The 19,924-nt window shown below is 38.8% G+C and overlaps 1 protein-coding gene across 8 annotated transcripts in view; it reads left to right on the forward strand.

Moving 5' to 3' along the window:
• FRYL (FRY like transcription coactivator) overlaps window positions 1-19,924 on the forward strand; it is a 171,082-nt gene that overhangs the window by 106,768 nt on the left and 44,390 nt on the right. For all 8 annotated transcript variants that reach the window (XM_058192134.1, XM_058192135.1, XM_058192133.1 and 5 more), the window contains 13 exons: window positions 1,234-1,406; window positions 2,151-2,311; window positions 2,901-3,011; window positions 4,001-4,155; window positions 5,584-5,683; window positions 6,383-6,551; window positions 8,328-8,587; window positions 9,657-9,797; window positions 12,304-12,472; window positions 14,955-15,039; window positions 17,174-17,286; window positions 18,300-18,450; window positions 19,205-19,308. In XM_058192134.1, the coding sequence (XP_058048117.1) occupies window positions 1,234-1,406; window positions 2,151-2,311; window positions 2,901-3,011; window positions 4,001-4,155; window positions 5,584-5,683; window positions 6,383-6,551; window positions 8,328-8,587; window positions 9,657-9,797; window positions 12,304-12,472; window positions 14,955-15,039; window positions 17,174-17,286; window positions 18,300-18,450; window positions 19,205-19,308 (1,892 nt within the window). The remainder of the gene's footprint in view (window positions 1-1,233; window positions 1,407-2,150; window positions 2,312-2,900; window positions 3,012-4,000; window positions 4,156-5,583; window positions 5,684-6,382; window positions 6,552-8,327; window positions 8,588-9,656; window positions 9,798-12,303; window positions 12,473-14,954; window positions 15,040-17,173; window positions 17,287-18,299; window positions 18,451-19,204; window positions 19,309-19,924) is intronic.

The following is a 19,924-nucleotide window of genomic DNA, read 5'->3' on the forward strand; positions in this document are numbered from 1 at the left end:
AGTAGAGTTATATCAGAGTTATAGATCACAAATGATGGAGTAGTTCCTCTGATTCAGTGTATCTCAACCTTGGCCACTTGAAGAAGTGGGGATAATTCTGTGAATTGAAGTCCACTCATCTTAAAGTGCCCAGGGTTGAGAAAAACTGATTAATTCATCTAGCATTGCTACAGTGGCTCATTTCAGAAAAATTACAGAGACACATAGCCTGAGAGTTTATACTAACGTGTATCATCGAAATTCTTCCCTACTTATTGCTGCTGTTTGTTCCTACAGCAATTGCCCACCTCTCGTAGGCATTTATGTTTCAGGAATTGCTTCTGGATGAGAGATTCATCAGCTCTTATTGGTGATGGTCCATTGCCCCTTTCAGTACTCCAAAGTGCAGTGCCCAAAATCTTTATTGGGCTTTATTTTATAAGAAGGGAAGACAAGACTTCCCACTATATATAAATCCCAAGAAGCAACTTGGCTTCCACACAGATCCCTGGTTTCCATCCAGTAAGGCAATCTGAGGAGATATTTCATCCAGTGAGTTCAACTGCTTTTCTGTTCCCCAGCTTTTCTGTTGGCATCATGAGTAGTACTGGAAAGGGAGGGAGATAAACGATCCCATAAAATATTTCTCCTATTTAGAAAATTCTTGACAAGTTAGTGACAATAATAGTTAATTAATTGGTTAATAATTAATCTGCATTTTGGACATTTCTTCCCCCACAGGCGAAAATAATTATAAAACAATTATCTTCACCAAAACAAGATATCTGTATTTTGAACCATATACTAAAGCACGTTTGGGCATCTTGTCATAGTACTTAACTTAAGTACTAAGTTAAGTTTTAACTACAGGATAAGAATGTTCAAAATGTTCAAATTCAGACAAGCAGTTTCTGGAAGTGGGTCAGACTTGAAACAGGCCTGCTTGGAGACATTCTTAGCCAGAAATACTTCTGATATATAACTGGAACAATAGCAAATGCTTCTACAAATATCAAAACAGCTATTTTCAGTTTAAAATAGGCCATTGAAACTTGAGTGAAGCTGAAAAAAATGTGCACAGTATTATTATAAAATCACTGCTACTATCCTGTATTCAGGATACAGTTATTCATATATTCATATAGTATATTTGACAATACTAACATTTTTCTTCTCAAATCTGCCTATAGTTTGCGATAATTTGGTGATTTTTTTTAGAAGTCTATATTCAAATGCTTGTGCTTTTCTTTGTAGTGCAAGTGGCGGCCTTGATAATGAAACACATTCCCTAAACAATACTTTACTGGAGTACGTGGATCTTACCAGACAACTGCTGGAAGCAGAAAATGAAAAGGACTCTGACACACTGAAAGATATCCGTTGCCATTTTAGTGCCTTAGTGGCAAATATTATTCAGAACGTTCCAGGTATTCACAATATTTCCACCCCACCCCACCCCAATTATTTGGTTTATATTTCAAAACATCTCATGTGGAAATGTGTTACTTCGTGTAACTTGAAAACTGCTGATGAATTATGGGTCGTAATTAAACCCTCTTAATTCCAGTCATCTCACTCTTCTGTAGTAAGTAGGCAACAGCAAACCAATTCTGAAAAAAATTCTTACCAAGAAAACTGCAGGGACGTTCCACACACACATGTCCACATCCACGCATGCACCCATACAAATCCAGTTTAACTTTTTTATAGATTGAGCAGCTAATAATAAATTGTCGTTTCGTGTCTTCTATAATTTATATCAACAAATCTGTGTATCAGTGAGATATTCCACAAACAGGGACTCCAGTCTGAAGTAGACAGATCCCATACTTGGTGGAGGGATTCCCCCCCCCAACATGGTTTTTTAGGGGAATGGAGTCCTCTTTCCAGTTGGGCAACACACTATTAGATTTTGCCTACTTGACCTGTTGACTTGGATGCTCAGTTTTGAGGTCCTGCATCAGAGGATCCGAAAGTTTGATCTGATTACAGATCAAGGTAATATTACAAGGGCAGAGATGGCTTTTATTGCACTTGCCTGGACTTTGGTGAAGAAAATCTCAATATTTGGCTAGTTCATTTTTTAAAAAACAATAAGCAATTGTCTCTGATCTTTTAATTTAATTTCATTTGTTACAAAATCTTTCCTCTGTTATTTTCCACTTGTGCAGTGCATCAGAGAAGGAGCGTCTTTCCACAGCAAAGCCTCCGTCACAGTCTGTTTATGTTGTTTAGTCACTGGGCTGGACCTTTCAGCATCATGTTTACTCCTTTGGACAGATACAGTGATAGAAATATGCAGATTAATAGGCATCAGTACTGTGCATTAAAGGTAATAAGCTCTCACATGCTTAGGCTTTATTGTAGAATTTTGTTATATCATTATCTATGATTACACAAGTTGTCTGGAATGATCATAACTCTTCTGTAGTGTTTGCCAAATAATTGGACAATAATTGTATAAAATAGAATCCTTTACTGCTCCAAAGAATTATGATCCTTGATAAATAATATAAATACATGCAACAAAGAATGTTCAGTTTTCTTAGTTCTTGGGGAATGAAATAATAAATATTTACAAATATATTTTTGTATAACTATGATATACTGTAAATATAATTATATAACTATTTTATGATATAAATATGACATATAATATATATTGATACTCTATTTCCCCCAAAATAAGACATCCCCTGATAATAAGCCCAATCGGGCTTTTGAGCATATGACAGTAAGGCCAAGCACTTATTTCAGGGTTCAAAAAAATATAAGAGAGGATCTTATTTTTGGAGAAACATGGTATATGTTTATATTGTGGAGAGAGAGAGAGAGAGACAGAGAAAGAGAGAGAACAATTTTTTTAAATTTAAATAGAAACACAGTCCAGTTTGTCTGATATTTTCTTCTGTTTTTTTAAGGCAATGTCTGCAGTGCTTTGTTGTGGTCCAGTTGCAGATAACGTAGGACTTTCACCGGATGGCTATCTATACAAATGGCTAGATAATATTTTGGATTCTCAGGATAAGAAGGTATTGTATACAATATTGATAACTTAAAATCTCAGTTTGAAGTCAGATAATCAGGTTAAAGCAGAGGTGAAATCCAGCAGGTTCTGGAGAACCGGTAGCAGAAATTTTTAGTAGTTTGGAGAACTGGCAAATTCCACCTCTGGCTGGTCCCAGAGTGGGGTGGGAATGGAGATTTTGCAGTATCCTTCCCTGCCAAGCCATACCACGCCCACCAAGCCACGCCCACAGGACTGGTAGTAAAAAAATTAGATTTCACCACTGGTTAAAGGTAGAGAAACTGAGAAAAAGGTCTATACATTAAAAATAATTAAAATCAGGACATCTTATCCTAACAGAATGAGAGATCTGTCTTTTTGGTTTGGATTTTTTTAAATACAATTACTCAGTTCATGAAGGACATATGGTAAAATATTATTTAAATCAGCTTTTTTTATCTAAAAGCTGCACTTCTCCTCTGCCAGGAGGTAGGAAGTAAACATTGGTGACCTGATGTGTTCAGAGAGGACAAGACCCACATTTTGATATTTATTTATTAAATTTGTTTGCCAACCATCTCGCCACAAGGCAATTTGGGCTGCTTACAAGGTTAAAAGCAATAACTAATACAAATAATATTTCTGTATTATATTCCTTTTAAGAACCCTCTTTTCTCAAATTGGAAGATTGAGGAAATTTAAAATTATAATCCATTTTGTTTCTTAATTTTTAGAACTGGGAAAAAATGGCCAACTTTGGAATATTTGGGTCTCTTAAAATGTTCGATCTCCCCTCCCATTAAAAAAAGTTCAAAATATTGCTTCTGGTTTCTTGGGAAACTCTCGAGGCTGCAAATGCAAGTGGGCCCATAGGTTCCTTCCCCTATTTAATAATAGCTTAATTCAGGGAATTGTATTTTCTCTTTATGTATACTCAGATATTTGTTACTAGAAACAAAGAATGTACCTCACAGCAACAGGGCAGAACTTGAATTTTATATTGTATTTGTTTAGGTGCATCAGCTTGGTTGTGAAGCAGTTATGTTGCTGTTGGAGCTCAACCCTGACCAGAGTAACCTCATGTATTGGGCTGTAGACCGTTGTTATACAGGCTCGAAGCGTGTAGCAGCCGGATGTTTTAAAGCCATAGCCAGCGTATTCCAAAACAGGTATTAAAGAAAGAATTTAGAATGGGTGTAGGTAGTCCTTGACCAGCAACTGGTCATTTCACTACTGTTCAGAGTTATGGAAAAGATGCTTTATAGCCCAGAAAGCACTTTCAGCTGTTGTAAAATGTCATAGCAGACATTCCCCCCCCACACCATGATCACATGACTTAAGTTCAGGCATGCATTTACGACCAGTTGAGGCATTCCACAGGTGCAATATTCAGAAGAATGCCTTCGCTTAATGACAGTGACATTTGTTTAACAGCCATGTGGTTCACACTTGAGATGTTTACTTAACAATCGCTACAAAAAATGACAGAAAAATGGGTCTGGTCATGTGAGCACCTTAAGACTGCAACAACAAACAATCAGATTTCCAGGCCCAATTGTGGTCATAAGTCAAGGACTAGCTATAATAGAATCAATTGAAGTTGCTATTGTATGTGCCATGGTGGGGAAGCAGCGGCTGCCTAAATTTTACAGATAATCCATTTTAAAAAGCACAGCTACCGGTGAGGAGAACAGCAGTTCAATATGTGGCTAACTTCAGATTCTCCCTGCCAATCTATATGCATAACTGGGTTACTATCAGGATAAACATGATCTAAACCACCACCATCTGATTTGCTATGGGAGATGTGAGGATTATCTTACTCATCTTATTTGTGTGGATATTGTAAGAATACAAAAGAAAGGTAATTCTAAAGCTGTCTAATCAGTCCTCTGAGAAACAGTTCTGAATTCTGCCGCAAATTGATCAATTCATTGGCAGAATCTTGACAGCCACAATAAGCCTCCTTTGTGCTGAATTTGTGTTGTGTGCTATTGTGTCTGCTGCTCACTGTCTAATCCAGGGATGGAGAACTTTTATAATTTGTGGACTTCAACATGCTGGCTCAGGAATTCTGGGAGTTGAAAATCCACAAATCATAAAGACGCCACAGTTCCCCACCTCTGGTCTAATCAATGGGGAAGAATAGTCCTGTTATTCTCCTGATACAAGGATTCATGAGATATCCTGGAGAAACTGGGGGATGCTTGTGCATTCCCCCATATTCTAGCTTGAACCTAATTAATGTGGTTGCGTAGTACCAAAAATCACTGATAAGGAAATAAGGCTAATGTTTAGAGTATAACTATTATATTGGTGATGCAAAAATCCAGGTAACCCCTGCATCGAAGCAAAGAAAGTTTCCTGAATCTCTTTGCTACTATTGAACTGTCAGCTAGAATTTTGTAGCCCTAGCCTAGATTGATTTAGTAATTAATTAAATGAAATGCATTGTGTCAACAGAGCTAATCAGGCTGTTGGAAATAGAGCAGCTTTCTAAGTAGCCTCGTATATAGGTTCACATTCTAAATTTTTAAAGTATTTCATTTATTCTGTTTTTAAGCCACTTAGTTATTAATACTTTCTTTTCTTCATAGGGATTACCAGTGTGATACTGTTACTCTTCTCAATCTTATATTATTTAAAGCAGCTGATTCTTCTAGAGCTATCTATGAAGTTGCTATGCAGCTTTTGCAAGTTAGTATGAAATGTTTTTATCAGTGCATAAATGTTTTTGTTTGAGGCTTTTAAATTTTAATATCATTTTAAAAGCTTTTGAATAAAAATCAATATTTAACATGTTGCTACCGTGTATCACTGCAATTAATTTCAAGAAAGTTTCCACAGATTAGCCCAGTGGGAATAGTCGTTGTTTTTTCTCCATAGCCTTTAGGGGCTGTGTGTGAAGGGTAAAATGTAATGGACAGCCTTTCAGAAAAATTGAAAACCCACGGAAATACACATTTTCCTTTTGGTGGGGGAGGAGATAATCCAGAAAAAAAACAGATGCAAGAAAAAACGTGGGGTTTTTTTTCCCCTCCAGAACTCATCCTAAATCAGAATCAAAAGTCTCAATGGTTCCTCTTCATTCTCCACCACGTCCCTTGCAACCTCCAGGATGGTCAAATAGAGGAAGTGTCTATCCTAGTGTTTCTCAACCCCAGCTGGTGATAGGATTCTAGGAGTTGAAGTCCACTCATTTTAAAGTGGTTAAGGTTGAAAAACACTGCCCTATCCTAGGCTGCGCTAGACCTAGAAGGTTGATTTCATGCTTTAAGCCACAGTGGGAAAAAAGTGAGAAAGAATGCAGAGTTAACATCTCTCTCTCTCCCTGTGATTCCGTAATTTCATACCGTTTAGTAATCTGAATTTATTGAATACATTTATATTTTCTAGATCCTAGAGCCCAAGATGTTTCGCTATGCTCATAAACTGGAGGTTCAGAGAACTGATGGACTATTGAGTCAGCCTTCACCTTTGCCCCATTTATATTCTGTGTCCTATTATCAGCTCTCAGAAGAATTAGCACGAACATATCCAGAATTAACTCTTGCAATATTTTCAGGTATTTGTTATTTCTTAATATTTATTGTTTGGAAATATTGTACTATCAAAACCAAATTATAGTGATTTTCAAGTTTTTTCTCTTAACACTGGCCTATATGGTATCTATTACTCTTACCATTAAGAAGTATGGTGTTGGTCCGTAATCTCTAATTATTATGTTCTCTAATCATCTTAACCCATTTTATGAATAAGCACTGTACAGATATGCATCGCCTTTTTGTTTCTTTCTTCGCCCACCAATCAGCAATCAACTCAAGTTTCCCTTTTCATTTGAATGTGAAGTTAACACTTGTCAAGCTAAGAACAAAGCATGATCCTAAATAATCCTCAATTTAATAATACTGCCTTGTTCTAAATCAATTAATACGTAGTTATTTCTCCCTCTGCTTGATTATGTGGAGTCCTTTCAGTATGAATTCAAACATGCTTGTAGCCCTGAGGCAACCCTGATCGTGCTTGTGCATCCGTTCTGCTTCTTCTTGATCTTTTATTGCAGGGTTGTCAAACTCAAGGCCCACATGGTAGATCCGGCCCATGGTGTGCTTAGATCTGGCCCGCGGGGCCGCCCTGGAAACAGCAAAGGATTGGCCCATGGTGCCTCTGCCAGAGAAAACGCGCAGCCCTCCCGAGCTCCGTTTTTGCTGACAGAGGATTGCAGCATGCCGTCCCCGCCAAAGACAGAGCGCGGGAGCCCATTTTCACTGGCAGAGTGCTTCAGCCACCACAGGCACTCACAACACGAGTGACATCAAGCTGGCCACACCCACCCTGGTCCCCCACAGTCAAACACAACCCTGATATGACCCTCAATGAAATTGAATTTGACACCCCTGTCTTAGCAGCTTTTGACTTTTATCAATCATGGTACTCCTAGCTCTGTTCAGGGGATTGGGAAGTGAGAGGCACAGTGTTGGAGTAGTTCTCTTCTCTCTGAGACCATTTTTGGTAGGCATTGGTGGTGAGGGAGGGATCAAGCTGTAGACCGACTTTCCAATCCAAAAGAGACAGTTATCAGAATTCATGTGAATTTCCTTCCTTCTACCTCCTTCTAGCCTCTTTACCCTGTAATGCAGCGGTTCTCAACCTGTGGGTCGCGACCCCGTTGGGGGGTCGAAGGACGATTTGCCAGGGGTCGCCTAAGACCATCGGAAATATGGGAAGTATACTTGCGAGTCGAAGAATCGCGCTCTAATGGTTGACTCCACAAGCCAGCTGCTGGCTCTTCAAATCACTAGCCGAATTTGGCTTCAGGCGCGATGAATTAAAAAAGAGAGAAATCTTTGCTCTGACGTCTCCCTCTCAAGCCAACTGCAATCACTCCCAATCGCTAGCCTAATCTGGCTTCAGGCGCGATAAACTTAATAGGGGAGAAGTCTCCGCTTTAATGCCTCCGTCCTCAAGGCAATTGCAAGCAGCTCAGATCGCTAGCCAATACGGCTTCAGGCGTGATAAATTCAAAAAAACAGTTTGCTGCTTTTTTCCCCCCGTTCTGCGGCTGCTGAGGCGCGCTGAGATCCTCAGGGGTCGCCACATCATGGGGAATTGTATTAAAGGGGTCGCAGCACTATAAAGGTTGAGAACCACTGCTGTAATGGAAGATTCTATTCCCTTTTCACAATCTGACAAAGGGCCTTCTTTTCTTTCTTCTTTTCACATGGAAGCAATAGTTATTTCAGGAAGACCGAAAGCTGAAATGGCTGTCAGTAAATTAGTTTTGTGATAACAAAAATATATATACATATATATATTCTTACCTTTAAATTATTAAACACAGAGGTAAGCCAGAGAATTCAAACAGCACATCCTTCTGGAAGACAGGTGATGCTTCACTATTTGCTGCCGTGGATGAATAATATCGAATTAATGGATGTGAAACCTTTACCCACAATTCGACGGCAAGATGAAGACGAGGAGGATCTCCTAAAAGACAGAGAACTGATGGTGAACAGCAGGCGCTGGCTGAGAGGCGAAGGTTGGGGGTCACCCCAGGCAACTGCTTTAGTTTTAAACAACCTCATGTATATGACAGCAAAGGTAAATTGAACCAAGCATTGGGCAATTGATGGGTTATTTTGAGAGTTCTGTTGTTTCCTCAGTTTGTCACTAGCGGAATGCTAATGAAGGATCAGATGATGAAATGTGTGTACAGATGAGGCCCTGGGGATCAGAGGAAGGGTCATATGTGGAGATAGGACCCAGGTGTGGATGGAATGGACATGAGAGTGAGGAATCTGAATTCAGATAGAATATTTTCTCTTGTCTTCATTTCTTTGCCTTAGAACAAACAATCAGGCAGTTTTACTTTTTCCTGTCTTCTCACTGCAGAAGGAGGCGGGGGTCGTGGGGGGGGTGCTGCCTCAGACAAAACCGTTGTTTTATTCTGCTCCGCAATAGGAAGGGTGGGGCTGCACACAGAAGTTAGCACCTTACCTGTTAGAAAACCACTAGCCAGGATATTAGGAACAAGAATACCCTAAAAACCACATAGCGGGCACACTTTGCAAAATATCCGTGACCTGGGGTGAAAAACAGATGACACGACATTTAGCTATTAGCATAAGAAGCGTGGGACTTTTAGGGGGTTGTAAAACAATTAACCAATCAATATTATATATTATGCATGCATTATTAGGGGAAGGGCAAAGGGGATATATGGGACCACCCTTTGACTATAAGAATTGTTGTATGACCTTGCTCGAGGCCCTTGGTTAGCTTTTTGAACCAGGGTCCTTATATCTTGGTACCAAAATAAAAGTATAATTTTGTATCACACCTTGTGTCTGGTGAATTATCGGCTTCGACACCAAGCAGGAGCCCAGTTTTGGGGACAATACTAATGCCTGTAAACTGTATTTTTTGAGAACAGAAAGAAAGAAAAGAAAAAACAAGTATATTTTAAGTTGCACTAAACATGAAAAAAGCAATATTGCAGCCAGAGTAGACTGGATTTTTAAGCAAACTAGGGAGAAAAAAGCATTGAGCATTGTTGAACTACCTTCTGCATAAAATACGTTAAATTATACCTGGTGTTTTCATTATATATCTCTTTGAGCATTTAATCTTTAAACAGGGGAATAATTAATATCTTAACTTTGTTTTCTAGTATGGTGATGAAGTGGCTTGGTCAGAGATTGAAAACGTTTGGATTACTCTAGCAGACAGTTGGCCAAAGAATCTGAAAATAATTCTGCATTTTTTAATCAGCATTTGTGGAGTAAATAGCGAACCCAGCCTTTTGCCTTATGTAAGTTGCATGGAACTTATTTTCCTATTCCTCACTCAGGTGAGATGGACAATCATATATATTAAATGCAGGTAGTATTTGACTTATGACTATAATGGAGCCTGCCCATTACAGTCATAAATTGATTAACCGACCCACCCAATTTTATATTTTTTCTGCAGCCTTTAGGGCCTGATCTTCAGAACTTTGATCTGGGTCCTCTTTTTCATAACTTCAAACAGTCATAATTTCGAACAGTTGCTAAGTGACTGGTTATAACTCGAGGGCTACCTGTAAGTAGGGATAAATGTTTTAAGAATCACTTTTAGTCTGACCATTTTACTAGTTGCAGTTGTCTGCTGAAAGCAGAGTCAGAATGAAAATAGCACCATCCATTTATTATAATTATATAATTAATTATAATAATTATAAATACCATATTTTTCAGAGTATAAGACGCATCTTTTTCCCCCTAAAAGTGGGTGAAAATTTAGGTGCGTCTTATAGTCTGAATATGGGCATTTTGGGCCTCCTGAACCCTCCGCACATTGCGTTTTTGGCCTCCCCAGCCCCCAGAAGCACTCTGCAGTGCTCCTCATGGCCCGTTTTCGCCAAAAACGGGCCCATTTTTGGCTCCTGAGCCCTCCATGCATTGTGTTTTCGCCCTCTCAGGCCCCCCAGAACAGTGGTGGGATTCAAAAACTTTTACTACCAGTTCTGTGGGCGTGGCTTGGGTGTGGCATGGCTTGGTGGGCGTGGCAGGAGAAGGATACTGTAAAATCTCCATTCCCACCCCACTCCAGGGGAAGGTTATTGCAAAATTCCCATTTCCTTCCAATCAGCTGGGACTGATTGGGTCGGGGCCAGTCAGAGATGGTATTTACCGGTTCTCCAAACTACTCAAAATTTCCACTACCGGTTCTCCAGAACTGATCAGAACCTGCTGAATACCACCTCTGCCCCAGAAGCATTCTGAAGGCCAAAAACGGGTGTGTTTTTGATGAAAACGGGCCATGCGGCGCACTGCAAAATGCTTCTGGGGGCCTGGGAAGGCGAAAATCCGACATGCAGAGGCTGAAAACTATTTTTTTCTTGTTTTCCTCCTGTAAATTTAGGTGTGTCTTATAGTCCGGTGCATCTTATAGTCCAAAAAATATGTTATTGTTATTATAATAATTATCCCCCAGTGAGGCACTACTTCGACATGGTTATGGGGCCTCTGTCCTCTGAGGAAAATGAGAGTTATGCCAGGGGTTATATTGTACTGGACAGGTCACATCAGAGAAGTCGGACAAAGAGTGTCTCTCCCATAAAAAATATGGTGAGACATAAATAGAGAAACCCAATTACAGGCATCGCCTGAATCAACAAGGACCACACTAGATGTTTGGATTCCTGGAGATCTGGTGAAAAATGGCTACAGGACTCAGGACTATTGATTGAACAACCAGGCCAGTCCTGTCTCTCTCCCTAACTTGCTTCACATGGTTGTTGTGTGGAAAATAGAAAGAAAAAGGAATATTAGATACCTTCACCACCTTGAGTTGTGTATAAAAAGGAGAGAAAGAAAATATAAATATAAATCCTTCCATTTCCCACCATCCAGTCAGAGCTGAAGAAGCTTCTTGGATGACAAACAAAACGTCTTCAAAGAAAAACACAGTCCAGTTGCCTCTTGAAAAAAGCACCTTTGGGAGAGAAAGAACTGGGGACAGGCAGAGAATATATGGCATAAAATTCCAGCTCCACCTGGGCTAATTCCTTCCATGTTTGGCCCTATGTCGGATTTTACATAGCAGTTGGAATATTTGTTTGAAAAATAAGCATGTCTAAAAAAGGATACAAACATTATAAACAAAACTAATTCCATGTTGGGAAATATTTAGGAACTGTAATGGTACTTTTAAGCTGAAATGCAGAGTTTTACTTCAGTTGCTCTGTTAAATATAGATTATACCGAGTTATTAAACATGTTATTTTCAGCAGGAGTTTAAGTACTAAACATCTCTAAAAATTATACCGTTCATTTACTTTGTGTAAAAGAAGTCTATTAACAGAGTTGCATATGATCAAACGTTTCAGGTGGTGAAATATTAAGTATTTAACTATGCAACTGGGATTAGATTAGGGAATATTGGTTTTGCTTTTCTAGCAAATACAGGTTCAGCAAAAATGATTAGAATATAGAACATAGAATAATAGATTTGGAAGGGACCTCAGAGGTTTTCTAGTCCAACTCTCTGCTTGAGCAGGAAGACCCTATATCATTTTAGACAAATGGTTGTCCAGTCTGTTTAGTTATAAGTTAAAAGACTTATAACTAAAGTTATAACTCAAGTTGTAAGTTAGTTATTATCTATAAGATACTTTAAGAACCGGTTTGCGTAATTTGTCTGCCAACAAAAAATGCAATTATTTCCTAAATTTACAGTTTTTAAAAATTTAACAGTTATCGGTAAACACAAGCCATTTTTCTAGTATATTTAACAGTGTTCTTAATGATTTTTATTTTCTCTTTGAATGGCAGGTGAAGAAGGTAATTGTTTACTTGGGTAGAGATAAAACCATGCAGCTTTTGGAAGAGTTGGTGAGTGAATTACAGCTCACTGATCCCGTTAGTTCTGGAGTGACACATATGGATAATCCACCCTATTACCGTATCACTTCTAGTTGCAAAATCCCTTCTGTCACCTCAGGTGAGACAATGACATCAAACCGTTTTTAGCCTATCAGGACAGATATTCAATTCACTGTTGGGTAACGTTCAGGGATGCCCAGCTGTTTGGATGCAGAGCAGAATGAATATTTCAAAGTGGGCTTGGCTGCACCTAGCAGCACTTTGGTAAAGAAGCAGTGCCTTTTTTCTGGGTCTGCTCCTCAAATTTAGAAAGTTTGCCATCTGCCTGTTGACCCCTTGGCTGCAGATATGTTTAGCAACCTATACGGTTGAAAAAAAAGGAAGCAATATAGGATTCTACTGGTTTATAGGTCTAAACTTTGAAGAAATCTCCTGCTAGCTATTGCAAGGCTTTCTTTCTTTAGCATGCTTTATGTAAAACAGCTGATGACATACAAGAGAGGATTTAAAAAAAAAAATAAAGTTTGTTGGAATAGTTAGCACTAATTGCAGGGCTGTTTGACTGTTGAGACTATAGTTTTTCTTCAGTGTCTTACATAAATTTTTGGCACATGGTTTTTAGTAGCCTGGCATGCGTGCTTTTTTTCTTGGTATGAGACATCAAATGGAGAGAGAAGAGAAGCATTTCAGTTCTGGCATTGAAGGGCAGTTGTGGGGGTTGGTGAGCTGACCTGGCTGTTAGCCAGAGCTGTTACAAGGAGATGTACCGTAGTTTTCAGACTATAAGACACACTTTCTCCCCCAAAAAGTGGATGGAAATGTCTATGCGTCCTATAGACCGAATGTTGCCAAAGCCCCACCCACCCACCAGCCCCCCACCTTTCGGCCTCTGCCTCTCAGCAATTTGCCTCCTAATAGCAAACAGCCTGTTCACCTTCAGCACAGTCTGATTTAGCATGAGCAGCTGATTAGCAGTTGGATCGGCTTCCCGGAATATCACCGATCAGCTGTTCCAAGCTGTGGGGATCGCCGCCACCCATTGCTGCCTCCATGCACCCCATTTTCGGCCTCCACACATCTCATTTTCGGCCCATTCCAGGCAACGGGGATAGGCAGTGGCAGCAATCCCTGATGCATGGAATGGGCCAAGAACAGGACGCATGGAGGCTAAAAATGAGCGCAGAGGTCAAAAATGGGATGTGTGGAGGCGGCGATGGGCAGCTGTGGCGATGGGTGGCAGCTATCTCCGCAGCCTGGAACAGCTGATTGGTGACATTCCGGGAGGCCGATCCAACCGCCAATCAGCTGATCATGCTAAATCAGGCTGTGCTGAAGCTGAGCAGGCTATTTGCTCTTTGTTACAAGGAGGCAAATTGCTGGGAGGAGGAGGCAGATTTTTTTTTTTATTATTTTCCTCCCCAAAGGATAGGTGCATCTTATAGTCCAGAGTGTCTTATAGTCCAAAATATACAGTAGATACAGTAGCCACATTGGTCCACCCACCTTCTCAGTTCTAGCGGGCATGCTGCCAATCTGACCCAAACTTGGGGAGAGAAGACAGAAAAAGACTGAAAAAAAAAAGTGGCTGGAGAGTAAAGTTACAAGAGCGTGCAGAGCAGGTGTAGGTTCCTGGTGAGAGAGGAAGAAAAGTCAGTGGGTGGTTTCTCTGGAGAAAGAGAATTGGAGTCCCAAAGAGACAACATCTTCACTCAAGACAGGAAGGAGGGAATCAGCTGTCATTGGAGGAGCCCTGGTCTCTGGGAAGGACTTGGCAGAAGACCCTATGAAAGGTCTTCCCTTAACACTGGAGAAGATGGATTGGTTGGGCAAATCCAGGCAAAACACGTAAATAGTAATCCAGCATATTCTTTTATTTTTACTCTCTTGATAAACCCAGAAACCGGATGGAATGGAGTGAACGGAGAGGAAGTAAAGCAGTTAATAGGAGAGCTGGAGGGGTATAGGCTCTAAGAGAGAGAAAGAATTCTGACACCTGAATTGTGTTATAAATAGCTTCACTGTATATATTTAAAAAAAAAGAAAGAAAGAAAAGTGTGAAAGCCTTCTGATTAGCTGGATCAGTTGCCAAACCTTTCAAACAAAAAAAAATATTAATTCAAAATGAACCCCATCACTCTGTGACAAAAATTCATTCTGTAACTTGTGCATTTGGCAGGAAGCTTGTTGAGCAGAGCTCATATGGAAATCATAAATAGGAGACAGATGAAAGAAAGCAGGTCACAGAATTTTTTTTAGCTGGATAGTTGGGTATACCCCTTCACTGAACCATTAACTGCTCAGTGGATTAGTCTTTGAAAACATGGGGAAGTGGGGGGGAGACATCACTGCAGGAATCTGCAGTGCCTTTTGCAGTGCCATTACACTGCCTGGTGAAATTAATTGACAACTTATTTATTTATTGTACTTTTATTTAGAATTTTGTACAATACCTCTAAATTATTTGGGGAAGATTATTGTTCTATTCAGCGTAGTGGTAGTGATGATTACGATGATTTATCAGCGTTTCAAATAGCTTTCAGGAATCCTGTCTTGCAGTTATTACTGCATTCATCGCAAATATACCACTCTTTAATTTCCAGGAACTACTTCCAGTAGCAATACAATGGTGGCACCCACAGATGGTAATCTCAACAGTAAGCTGACAAAAGATAGTATTGATGAAAGGTAAGAAGGATTTATAAGATTTGAAATACTGATTGTTTTTTTAAATAAAACCTTCATAGGACTAACTAATAAAGCCTAAACTGATACTTCATTAGATGTTGGTGACAGCATATTATAGTCGCTGATAATGACTCTGCATGTATTTGTATTGTGAATGCCAGCCTATTGAACTGGCTTTTTGCCATGTAGATTAAAGAGATACCTGATCCTACCCTCTATAGTGGGAATAGAGACTTGTCTTTTTAAGACAGGGGTCCCCAATCTCCGGGCCGTGGACTAGCACCGGGCCATGGCAAGCCAGAAACTGGGCCGCACAAACAAGCAAAGCCCCATCCGTTTACGGAAAAACCTCTCTCCACAGAATCCTGGTGCCCAAAAGGTGGGGGTGGGCTGTTTTAAGACACCTGAAGGAGTGGGAATTAAGGTGGGCAAAAGTGTGGAACTAAATATGGAAAAATATTACCTGTGATTCCAGGATGTGCCCGGAATCCAGGTAACTGAGATAGTGTGAACATTTTTTTTTCAAAGAGATTCTGGTTAACAAGTCCACCGGGAACTTGCATGTCTCTTAATGGTGCTGTGCACTTCCAATATTTTTGCTTTTGTTTCTCCATACAACATGGAATGTTGAGATTTATGCCTTGAATCAAACCTATAAAATGTAGAGTTATCACACTCTAAAAAATTGAAGCACACACTGTTCTCCTGACAGCAAGCTTTATTTTAGCAGAGCAGTATAGTATTTGCCTTTTGTATTAGTTTAATAGTAAACACTGTGAACTATTAGCTTTGTACTTATCTCCTTCAAGTTTGAACATTTACTTTTTAATACATAAGATATAATAATTTCTCGTCATTATATCTTTTAAAATATTTGGTTTATCTGATGTGAAATCGGTCTGCCCGTCAAGGAAAAGCATGGCTAACCAGATGCTTCTTTCTACACACAAGTGTGGGGATTAAATAAATTATTCCTTTTTCTCCACCAGTTTTACCTTATAATTATGAGAAAGGCAGAACAAAATGTGAGAACCCTATAACTCTTACACAACCGTTTTAGGATGCTCTAGGAGGAACCTTCTGGAAGATAATTAGTGGTAGTCTAGTGGCAGTCAACCTGCTACCCCAAAGTGGGGGGAAAGGCCAGCGTTTAAAGACCCAGGCAGTCTCTGGTCTGAGATGTCCAGCCTTCCGTTTTGTTGGCTCACTACAGTCTTATTCGGCTGTGCCTGCTATTTTTGCTACTAAATGTTCATGTAGGTAGTAAATAAAATAGATGTTTTGAAAATCAAGTCATTATATAAAACCAATAAATCTAGAATGGCTGGATTTATGTATCTGAATTTTCTTGCTCATATTAATTTTTATGTTTTTGCATTGGTTTTGTAAATATTAAATGTACTTCAGATGAATTGTCCATCAAGTCAGCAATTATAAACATTTTGTTTTTTTTTTTTTTATTCAAAAAGTTTTTATTAGTCAAAAAAGGTTTATACAAATACATATCAGGTATGGTAAATTTTCATTTTTCTTATCTAAAATAAGAATTTTACTCAAATTTTTTAACACATACAACAGCCATAAGGCAAGCAGGTGACACGAAGTAGCTAAGTTTGCAAATTTTAAATACGTAATAAAGAAGAGTCAAGAATAATCAGAATATCGTACAAAAGAGAATAAGGAAAACCAACACAATCCCAAATATCTTTATCACTTCCTAGTTTTGGATCTCAGAACTCTGGGTTCAGCCTGACCCAACTCCAGGGCCGCAACAGCGGCAGCCGCTTCAGCATTTTGCATTTCCTGTCTCGGGGTTTTTATCTGTGATATGATAGTACATTAGTAGTTTTCCACTCCCTTTTAGACTCTGGGTTCTTGTTATTTTCAGAACTGTTGTAAACAGGAAAAACACAGAAGGCGCACTTCTCAAGGTTCTTCCATTCTGACTCCTAGCATGGTTGGGTTCTCATACTGTAGCAATGCATTTATCTGTGGTTTAGGCTGAATAGTTTTTATGAAGTAAAGGGCACATAAATATTTTTTAGTAAGACATTCAATTGGATAAACATTACAGCTACACGGAAGAATAGAAATGTGGTCTTCAATAACACTATTACTATGTTTATTCCTTCAGCTACATCCATCTGGATATCTATAGTGGATTGAACAGTAATCTGAACCGCCAGCATCACAGGCTAGAATCTCGATATAGTAGCAGTTCAGGAGGCTCATATGAAGAAGAAAAAAGTAATTCAATGTTTTATTTTCTTTAAAACAATGCAAGGTTTAACTGTCAGTTACATGCATGAATTTTGTTAACTGATAAACTTTGTAGAAAAATCTATTACCTTTATCTGTTGTGGTAAGGAAAGTTATGTTCATTCAGCTGAAGCCCATCTGCTGATTGTTTTTTTTCTCTTTTCCAATTGTATATTGAGGGGCACTATTATGTTACTTGGCAAAGAATAGTATAATTATATACCATATTACATGGCATATGTACATACCATAAATACGTATTTAAAGTACCTTCCTTCTTTGACAATTTGAGCTACCCTTAATTAAAGAAAGGCATGGAGCATGGAGCAATCAGATCCATGTGTTTTTACTCGATTTTCAGACCTGATCGTTACAATTCTTTTTTTTTTTTCCCCAATTCAGTCTTGCACTAGACTTTGATGCCTATTGCTTTCAGAAATACAGGTAGTCCTTGACTTACAATAATTTGTTTAGTGATCACTCAACGTTACAATGATACTGAAAGAGCATCTTATGGCCATTTTCACACTTACAACTATTACAACATTCCCATGGTCACATGATCAGAATTCAAATTCTTAGCAACTGACATAAATATGACAGTTGTAGTGCCCCGGGATCATGTGACCTGACAAGCAAAGTCAATGGGGAAGCCAGATTTACTTAACAACCATGTTGTAAATCTTAACAATTGCAGTGATTCACTTAGCAACTGTGGCAAGAAAGGTTATAAAATGGGACAAAATTCCCTTCACAAATGTCTCACTTAGCAACAGAAATTTTGGGCTCAATTGTGGTCACAGGTCAAGGACTACCTGTGTATAAATAATGTTTTTATGTAGTGAATCCTGAATACATCCAAAATTTTGGATGTCAAAGCAATGTTACTAAGTATGGGCAATACAGAAAATACAGCATGCATATTTGAAAATAACATATTTCAATTAATGTAACTATATACAGTTGAAATATCTGATTCAAGATAATAATACTTTTAACAGGTGATTCGATGCCATTGTATTCGAGCTGGCGACTTAAAGTGATGGAACACAACGAAGGCGAGCCATTACCTTTTCCACCTTCAGGGGGTTGTTGGTCACCATTGGTGGATTATTTGCCCGAAACATCATCTCCAGGCATGTCTCTTCATAGGTAAGCAATATAAATCAGACAGTCCCAAATCCCTCTGAATATGAAGTACCTAAAAGAGATTGTAGCACAGTACTTTCCTTTCAGGAAAAGAAAGGAAGAAATTAAGAGGTGGTGTCTTCCTTCTGAGAAATGTATAAGATTTGTGGGGAAATGATTCATCCTGTTTCCAGATTATCCTTGTAATCCTTTTGAGAACGGAATCTTCACAGTTTATATTTTAAGACAGAAGCTTTTTTTTTTTTTTACTTTTAATTGTTTTGGTGATTTGTATAGAAGGAATCTTTCCACAAGAGTCTTATTTGCTTTTCCGGCCTTTTATTAGTTGATCTAAACTGTATAAACATGGAATGTTGTGCCTCCTGTATCTTTAGATCCAAATCATTTATTTTCCCTGCTTAATTCCTTCATATAAGTAACCTCTTCATCTCAGCCATACTGTGCAGGGCAGCCTTGCTTTATATTTCTTTATGCTCTGAGCTGTGCTGGCATTAAGCATCTATATTTCTTTATTGAGATAACTAATATTTATTTCATTATTATCTATTTAATAAGTGAGAAACAGATCATTCTCATAATTACCTTAAATACCTAAAATCTTTTAATTATTATTGTCAATCTGTCTTGAGATTTGCTTTGAATAGTAGCAATTCTATTTTAAATAATTATGTAACTGATGATTTTTAAATTGTATTTTATAATTTCAATAAATTCCGCTGAAACACCCCCCCTCCATTATCTCTTCTTTGGTTTACAGGTGTAACATAGCAGTGATTCTGTTGACTGACCTAATAATTGACCATAGTGTAAAAGTAGATTGGGGAAATTACTTGCATCTCTTGCTTCATGCCATTTTTATAGGTAAGTAAGCTTTTATTAAAATTGGGAACATTGTTAATTACCACGTTTTATGGTCTAGCACATAAAATGTTCAATGCCAAAGGGATAATTTGATTTAAAATAAACCCAAATTGAAGAGCAAGGGATACCCAACTTTTCAATGAGCATAGCAAAGGCCTAAAAGACTAAAGTCTCGGGGAGAACAATTGTTTTTTTTAAAATATTTAATAAAAATAAATATACTAAAAAAGAAAAAAAAGAATAAAAATAAATATACCATAGCAAGTAAGGAAAAATAATTTTGTAAGAATTCTTAGCTCTTGAGTGTATGAGAACAATAAATAGTGAATAGGACTAGGCATGTTTCTTTTAAATGAACATTTAATTCATGATAGAGGGAGCTTCGCGTAGCTTCCACGTAACACCGCTCCTGCGCAGACTGCACTGGCTACCTGTGGCCTTCCGAGTGCACTTTAAGGTGTTGGTTACGACCTTTAAAGCGCTCCATGGCTTAGGGCCTGGGTACTTACGGGACCGCCTGCTGTTACCACATGCCTCCCACCGACCCGTACGCTCTCACAGAGAGGGACTTCTCAGGGTGCCGTCCGCCAAGCAATGTCGGCTGGCGGCCCCCAGA

The sequence above is a fragment of the Ahaetulla prasina genome, chromosome 8 (assembly GCF_028640845.1).
Source record: "Ahaetulla prasina isolate Xishuangbanna chromosome 8, ASM2864084v1, whole genome shotgun sequence".
In the NCBI taxonomy this organism is placed as follows: domain Eukaryota; kingdom Metazoa; phylum Chordata; class Lepidosauria; order Squamata; family Colubridae; genus Ahaetulla; species Ahaetulla prasina.